Here is a 9,075-nt window from a genome sequence, read left to right as displayed (position 1 = left end):
TCTATATGCAATTTAATTTAATATATGACAACTGGAAACTCAACACTTAATTGATACACAATAGTTTATCATTTGTAAATGTGAAGAATATTGGTGTAAGTGTGTTTTTTTTGGGGGGGGGTGGAATCATGGTCACTCAACATAGACATAATATAACAAGGGTTGAAAACAGCTAGACGATAACTACACAGAAACAGTTCGTTAACAGCTGCACTGAGAAAACTTCCTGCTTTTGTTTCAGCTTGGAATGATGCCCTTATGCCCACCCTTCCTTCCTTCAGTATGAAGATTTTTAAAGCAGCAAAGTTGAAACCAGAGACAAGTTATACCATGCTGAGAGATGAAACAAATGCCTTTCTCAAGGAGCCACAAAAAAAACTGGGGTAAGATTCAACCTTTTTTTATTCTTAGAATAGACTTCTCCTAAGGTACGTTTGTGGGTTTCTGATCAGTTTGTGGCTAGCTGAAATAAACTTCTAAGTTCTGAAAGATTTAGAGCCAGGTTCCAACCGTCTGAACTGACAGGAAGTCACATAAACCTGTGTTTTGGGTTGAATATCCTGTTGGAGGATGTGGGGAAACTCAAGTGAAAAACCTCAAGAGATGAAAATGTGCTCTGCTCAGGAAAGTCATGCAATAAGTAAAAATCATATCTCGTTTATTTTCAGTGATGGTTTACCATTTAATGTAAAGAATATGTAATCGCCTGCTGCATGTTCATAGCTTCACTGTTTAGTAGCATTACTTTGACAGTATTATACTAGAATTTGTAAGGTGAGGTTTACTAACACCTGACGAACAAAACATTCATTTAACAACTTTTACACCATATTCTCGAATACAGTATAAAACACAATTGTAAGTATTTTCTAAACATATCTCTTGTTTCGTAATACACGATGGACTTGAATACAAGACGTACCTAAGTAATCAGCACAGAATTAAAAGAAAATATTTTTCTTCCTCCATTCAATGCCACAAACCATGAGTAAGGTAGCTCTCTTATAATGAACGTTTTGCACATAACCTTCACAATCCTGCAAAATATAAAGATATCTCAAATGCTCAAATGTTTAATTTAGTTATTTTACCTCTGCTAACATGACCAGTTCAGAAGATCACAAGATTGATTTAGGTGAGGGAGGTCATTCTTCTGTTTAAAAAAAAAACCTACAGGGCACCCATCACTGCATCCAGCTATTTCTTCAATGATTTCAGGGATTTTTGCCTACCTGGAAATCTATTCTTTATGTTGTGTGCCCTTATCCAATTGGTTACAACTAGCCACATGTGGGATTTGGACAGTGTCAGTCGACTCCTTTAGTAATATTCTCCCCTCAGGATCAGAAGGTTGTGGGCTCAACTTCAGCACATAAACGAGGCTGACACATGAGTCTTGGATCAATAGAGTCGCAGGTGCAGTCCTTCAGAGAGGACATTAAACAAAGGACCAGCCTGCCTGTCCCAATGGCTTAGATGTACATTGCAGTATTTGAATAAGAACGAGCAGTTGAGGAGGCATGAACTCAGGATCATCATTAGATAATCAAAGGAGAAAGTTAGAAGAAATGTTTTCACACAGAGGGTTATTAGAGCATCAAATGCTTTACAACAAGAAGTCATCAATGTCAGACGTTATAACATAATTTAAAAATGTATTGAATAAGGATTTGAAAATTAAGAATATGAGGAAAGGACAGAGGAATTGTATTAGAGATGGTGGGGTAGAAATTGATATATTTCCAGTGCAGTAATGCTGGTGGAGCGGGAGCAGCTCCAAGGAATTTCCTGGCCTAACAATTTAACTACTAAAGAATGCTTTAAAACAAAACCCTTGCAGCATGGAGGTGCATGTCATGAAGGAAGAACTCAGTCACACCTTAAACAGGCACTCAAGGAGGCAACAGGTAAGTCGGGCGATTTTTTATTTATGCGCTTGCCATGAGGCGCCATGTACACGCCCCCTGAAGCTGTCGCTGGCATCGTCCGGTGCATCTTCAGGGGGTGATACCGAATCTTTGCTCCGGGCCAAAAATGGGTCGCTGCGCAAGGTGATGCCGTTGTCGTCGCCGGCGCAGTACAGCGGCGCACTACTGGTTAACACCTCCACTAAACTCCCGCGGGATTTAGCGGAAGTCGTTAGTGGAGCCGGACCCCAATTTCTCCCATTCTGTATGAAAACTTCCAGCTCATATAAGTCAGTAATAGTTTCTGCTGCAGCCAAGTGTCAAGTACAAGCTGATCCAACAAGGTCTTTGCCATTTAACAATTCATTAGAGAATCAGAAGATTTGGGAAAGACCTACAAAGACTTGGATTATTTATTGTTTTTGGAGCAGTTTAAATATTTTGTAATTCGAGTTTTATATTCTAGTTACATGTTGTACATTTCTGTTTCTGTGTAAATGTGCAAAAGAATCCCTAGATTCTTTTAAAATGCGTGAATGCAATCCATCCGGTCCAGGGGTTTTAACCGTTTTGAGTTTGATTAGTTTATTTAACTAATCTCATCATTCAATGTCATGTCCATTTATTCTATCTCCCTGGTAAATATTGAAGTGAAATAATTATTTAATATTTCTGCCATCTCGCTATCATTACCTGTGTATTCTCCTGTCTATAAGAACATAAGAACATAAGAAATAGGAGCAGGAGTAGGTCATGTGGCCCCTCGAGCCTGCTCTGCCATTTAATAAGATCATGGCTGATCTGATCATGGACTAAACTCCATTTCCCTGCCTGTGCCCCATAACCCTTTATTCCCTTATCACTCAAAAATCTGTCTATCTCCGCCTTAAATATATTCAACGACCCAGCGTCCACAGCTCTCTGGGGCAGAGAAGTTCATATATTTACAACCCTCTGAGAGAAGAAATTCCTCCTCATCTCAGTTTTAAATGGGCGGACAATTATTCTGAGACTATGTCCCCTAGTTTTAGCTTCCCCTATGAGTGGAAATATCCTCTCTGCATCACCTTGTCGAGATCCCTCATTATCTTATTTGTTTCGATTAGATCACCTTCATTCTTCTGAACTCCAATGAGTATAGGCCCAACCTACTCAACCTATCTTCATAAGTCAACTCCCTCATCTCCGGAATCAACCGAATGAAACTTCTTTGAACAACCTCCAATGCAAGTATATCCTTCCTTAAATACGGAGATCAAAACTGTACGTAGTACTCTAGGTGTGGCCTCACTAATACCCTGTACAGTTGCAGCAGGACTTCTCTGCTTTTATACTCTATCCCCCTTGCAATAAAGGCCAACATTCCATTTGCCTTCCTGATTACTTTCTGTACCTGCATACTAACTTTTTCTGTTTCATGCACAAGGACTCCCAGGTCCCTCTGTACTGTAGCACTTTGCAATTTTTCTCCATTTAAATTCTAATTTCCTTTTCTATTTTTTCTGCCAAAGTGGATAACCTCACATTTTCTCACATTATACTCCATCTGCCAAATTTTTGCCCACTCACTTAGCCTGTCTATATCCCTTTGCAGATTTTTTATGTCCTCTTCAAAATTTGCTTACCCACCCATCTTTGTATCATCAGCAAACTTTGTTACATTACACTCTATCCTTTCATCCAAGTCGTTAATATAGATTGTAAATAGTTGAGGCCCCACCACCAATCCTTGCGGCATCCCACTAGTCACTGTTTGCCAACCGGAAAATTACCCATTTATCATGACTCTCTGTTTTCTGTTAGCCAGCCAATCCTCTATCCATGCTAATATATTACCCCCAACCCCGTGAACTTTTATCTTGTGCAGTAACCTTTTATGTGGCACCTTATATAACCTTCTGGAAATCCAAATACACCACATCCACTGGTTCCTCCTTATCCACCTTGCTTGTTACATCCTCAAAGAACTCCAGCAAATTTGTCAAACATGATTTCCCTTTCATAAAACCATGCTGACGCTGCTTGATTGAATGATGCTTTTCCAAATACTTCCTTAATAATGGACTCCAGCATTTTCCCAATGACAGATGTTAAGCTAACTGGTCTATAATTTCCTGCTTTTTGTCTGCCTCCTTTTTTAAATGGGGGCATTACATTTGCGGTTTTCCAAACCGCTGGGACCGCCTCAGAATCCAAGGAATTTTGGTAGATTACAACCAATGCATCTACTGTCACTGCAGCCACTTCTTTTAAGACTCTAGAATGTATGCCATCAGGTCCAGGGGACTTGTCCGCCTTTAGTCCCAATATTTTACTGAGTACTACTTCATTAGTGATAGTGATTGTATTATGTTCTTCCCTCCCTATAGCCCCTTGATTATCCACTATTGGGATGTTTTTAGTGTCTTCTACCTTGAAGATCGATACAAAATATTTATTCAACGTCTCTGCCATTTCCCTGTTCTCCACTATTAATTCCCCAGTCTCATCCTCTAGGGGACCAACATTTACTTTAGCCACTCTTTTCCTTTTTATGTACCTGTAGAAACTCTTATTATCTGTTTTTATATTTTGTGCTAGTTTACTTTCATAATCTATCTTTCCTCTCTTTATAATTTTTTTTAGTCGTTCTTTGCTGGCTTTTAAAAGTTTCCCAATCCTCTGGCCTCCCACTAGTCTTGGCCGCATTGTATGCCCTTGTTTTCAATTTGATACCATCCCTTATTTCCTTAGTTAGCCACAGATGGTTACCCTTCTCCTTTTGTCCTTCCTTCTCATTGGGATATATTTTTGTTGCAAGTTATGAAATATCTCCTTAAATGTCTGCCACTGCTCATCAACTGTCCCATACTTTAATCTATTTTCCCAGTCCACTTTAGCCAACTCTACCTTCATACCTTTGTAGTCTCCTTTATTTAAGCTTAGGACACTGGCTTGAGATCCAACTTTCTCACCCTCCAACTGAATTTGAAATTCAACCATGTTATGGTCACTCATTCCTTTACTAGGAGATCATTTATTAATCCTGTTCCATTACACAATACCAGATCGAATTTAGCCTGATCCCTGGTTGGTTCTGCAATGTACTGTTCAAGGAAACTATCCCGGATACACTCTATGAACTCTTCCTCAAGGCTATCCTGGCCAATTTGCTTTGTCCAATCAACATGAAGTTTAAAATCGCCCATGCTTATTGCTGTTCCTTTTTTACAAGCCTCCATTATTTCTTAATTTATACTCCTTCCAACAGTGTAACTACTATAAGGGGGCCTATAGACTACACCCACCAGTGACTTTTCCCCCTTATTATTCCTTAGCTCCATCCAAACTGATTCAACATCTTGATCTTCTGAGCCAATATCGTTTCTCACTAACGCACTGATCTCATCCTTTATTAACAGTGCTACCCCACGTCCTTTTCCTTTTTGTCTGTCCTTCTGAATTGTCAAATACCCCTGAATATTTAGTTCCCAGTCCTGGTCTCCTTGCACCCACGTCTCTGTAATGGCTATCAGATCATACCCATTTGTATCTATTTGTGCCATCAACTCATCTATTTTGTTAAGAATGTTACGTGCATTCAGATAAAGAGCTTTTGAATTTGTTTTTTTTTACCATTTTTACCTGCTTTGATCCCACTTTCTGATTCACTTTTATGTTTATACATTCTGTCCCTTGCTCGCATGCTCTGGTTTTCATTTCCCCTTGTGCTACCCTGCTCTATTGCCTTCTCCTTATTCTTTGACTTTTAAAATTTTTGCTCACCTGGATCCTCCCCCTCCCCACTAATTAGTTTAAAGTCCTCTAATTAAATCCCTGAATGGTCCTATTCCCATCCCAACCTTCCTCTTTTCATTGATATGACTGTAAAATATTTTACTATTTTGTTTTATGATCCTTGATAATTTAATTTCACAGTTCCTCTTTGCCTTCCTAATTGTTTTTTGGACTTCTCTCCTAATCTCTTCATATTCTCCCTTATCATGCACTCCCCTGCTGTGTGTGTATTTAATGTATGCCTCTTTCCTTAACCTCAATTGTTCCCTTATGGCTTTGTTCACCCATGGGGTCTCATTAGTGTTTAATTTGTTCTTTCCTTTTCGCGGAATATATTTTTCCTGCACTCTGTTGAACACCATTTTCAATGTTTCCCATTGCTGTTCTACATCATTGTTTGCCAATATATTGTTGCCCATTTTATTTTCCCAAATTCTATTCCCAGCCCCTCAAAATCAGCTTTCCTCCAATCTATTTACCTGGTTTTCATCATATTTCTGTCCTTCTCAATTATCAACTTAAAGTGTATTATATTATGGTCATTATTGCCCAGATATTCCCCTACTTTTACTTCTCTTATTCTCTTATCTGCTCTGGTTCATTCCCCATTACTAGATCCAATAGCGAATCCTCCCTTGTTGGGCTTTTTACATATTGTGTTAGAAAGAAGTCCTGTACATATTGCAGGAATTCCATTCCCTTATCCCCTTTACTACCTCTTCTGTCTAATTAATGTCGGGATAGTTGAAATCCCCCATGATTATTATTCTATGTTTTTTACTCATTTCCCTAATTTGTCTGCATATTTCTTCCTCCACCTCCCTTCCACTATTATAGGGTCTGTAGACTATGCCTATTAGTGTGATTGATCCTTTATTATCTTTTATCTCTATCCATATGGATTCTATTTTTGTCTTGCTGATGGCTGTGTCACTTTTTTCTACTGCTATTATGTTATCCTTAATAACTCCACCTTCCATTTTTCTCTCTCTATCTTTTCTAAATATGTTATACCCTGCAATGTTTAATTCCCAGTTCTGATTTTTCTGTATCCATGTCTCAGTAATCCCTACTATGTCTGGTTCCTCACAATGCATGATTGCCTCCAGCTCCCCTGTTTTATTATGGACACTCTGTGCATTGCTTTACAGACAGTTTAACTAGTTTTTAATAGGATTTTCTCTCATTTTATGTTTAATCATCTTTATAGACTCCTGTTCTATATTTATTCCCTTGCCATCAATGTCCTCCCTTACTTTATTCTTTCCTATGCTCTCTTTTCCTGTATTGTCTATATTTAGGCTGGTTACATTTTTTTTTAATTTACTGGTGTTGTGTGCATGACTTTTATTGAGCTCCATGAATTGTCGTTCTCTTCTTGCCTTGGTGTCAGAAAATCTGTGCATGCCCCGTTAAATTTAAATGCTGGTTAAAATATTGTTGCAATACACTCATTTAATATTCAAATCGCTAATCCGCCTCCACAGAGGGGTTTCGCAAATACAGCTGACCGCGCCCACGTTAAGCCTAATGGTAGTACATTGGAGCCGGCATCCGGATGTACTGACATTTTTGACAAATTTAATTTCCCACCTGCACCTAAATCCACCCAATCCTCAATGTTAAAATTGCTCCCATTGGGCCTGACCTTTATTGGGACAGAGAGGGTAGAAAGCAATAGTACCATATGCAGGGGAGCTGCATGGTTCGCTGGGTCATGCTCCCCTATTTAACTTACACTTTTAATTTTGGTCGGGGGAGCAAATCTTCTGCCTGATGGACTGCATCCCAGAGTACTTAAGGAGGTGGCCTTGGAAATAGTGGATGCGTTGACAGTCATTTTCCAACATTCCATTGACTCTGGATCAGTTCCTATGGAGTGGAGGGTAGCCAATGTAACCCCACTTTTTAAAAAAGGAGGGAGAGAGAAAACAGGGAATTATAGACCGGTCAGCCTGACATCGGTAGTGGGTAAAATGATGGAATCAATTATTAAGGATGTCATAGCAGTGCATTTGGAAAGAGGTGACATGATAGGTCCAAGTCAGCATGGATTTGTGAAAGGGAAATCATGCTTGACAAATCTTCTGGAATTTTTTGAGGATGTTTCCAGTAGAGTGGATAAGGGAGAACCAGTTGATGTGGTATATTTGGACTTTCAGAAGGCGTTCGACAAGGTCCCACACAAGAGATTGATGTGCAAAGTTAGAGCACATGGGATTGGGGGTAGTGTACTGACATGGATTGAGAACTGGTTGTCAGACAGGAAGCAAAGAGTAGGAGTAAATGGGTACTTTTCAGAATGGCAGGCAGTGACTAGTGGGGTACCGCAAGGTTCTGTGCTGGGGCCCCAGCTGTTTACACTGTACATTAATGATTTAGATGAGGGGATTAAATGTAGTATCTCCAAATTTGCGGATGACACTAAGTTGGGTGGCAGTGTGAGCTGCGAGGAGGATGCTGTGAGGCTGCAGAGCGACTTGGATAGGTTAGGTGAGTGGGCAAATGCATGGCAGATGAAGTATAATGTGGATAAATGTGAGGTTATCCACTTTGGTGGTAAAAACAGAGAGACAGACTATTATCTGAATGGTGACAGATTAGGAAAAGGGGAGGTGCAAAGAGACCTGGGTGTCATGGTACATCAGTCATTGAAGGTTGGCATGCAGGTGCAGCAGGCGGTTAAGAAAGCAAATGGCATGTTGGCCTTCATAGCAAGGGGATTTGAGTACAGGGGCAGGGAGGTGTTGCTACAGTTGTACAGGGCCTTGGTGAGGCCACACCTGGAGTATTGTGTACAGTTTTGGTCTCCTAACCTGAGGAAGGACATTCTTGCTATTGAGGGAGTGCAGCGAAGGTTCACCAGACTGATTCCCGGGATGGCGGGACTGACCTATCAAGAAAGACTGGATCAACTGGGCTTCTATTCACTGGAGTTCAGAAGAATGAGAGGGGACCTCATAGAAACATTTAAAATTCTGACGGGGTTAGACAGGTTAGATGCAGGAAGAATGTTCCCAATGTTGGGGAAGTCCAGAACCAGAGGTCACAGTCTAAGGATAAGGGGTAAGCCATTTAGGACCGAGATGCGGAGGAACTTCTTCACCCAGAGAGTGGTGAACCTGTGGAATTCTCTACCACAGAAAGTTGTTGAGGCCAATTCACTAAATATATTCAAAAAGGAGTTAGATGAGGTCCTTACTACTAGGGGGATCAAGGGGTATGGCGAGAAAGCAGGAATGGGGTACTGAAGTTGAATGTTCAGCCATGAACTCATTGAATGGCGGTGCAGGCTAGAAGGGCCGAATGGCCTACTCCTGCACCTATTTTCTATGTTTCTATGTTTCTATGTTTCTGCCTGCCTACTTACATTAATGAGATGTGACTGGGG

The 9,075-nt window shown here is 40.2% G+C and overlaps 1 protein-coding gene across 1 annotated transcript in view; it reads left to right on the top strand.

Moving 5' to 3' along the window:
* The first annotated feature begins 311 nt into the window (after positions 1–311).
* Positions 312–9,075, top strand: part of s100p (S100 calcium binding protein P) — a 40,021-nt gene continuing 31,257 nt past the window's right edge. Inside the window, exon 1 of the mRNA XM_070882306.1 lies at positions 312–383. Within this exon, the coding sequence (XP_070738407.1) occupies positions 331–383 (53 nt within the window). The 5' untranslated portion in view covers positions 312–330. The remainder of the gene's footprint in view (positions 384–9,075) is intronic.

This window comes from Pristiophorus japonicus, chromosome 6 (assembly GCF_044704955.1).
Source record: "Pristiophorus japonicus isolate sPriJap1 chromosome 6, sPriJap1.hap1, whole genome shotgun sequence".
NCBI lineage: Eukaryota > Metazoa > Chordata > Chondrichthyes > Pristiophoridae > Pristiophorus > Pristiophorus japonicus.
Note: the sequence above shows the minus strand (reverse complement) of the source record. Positions and strands in the feature narration are given on the sequence as shown.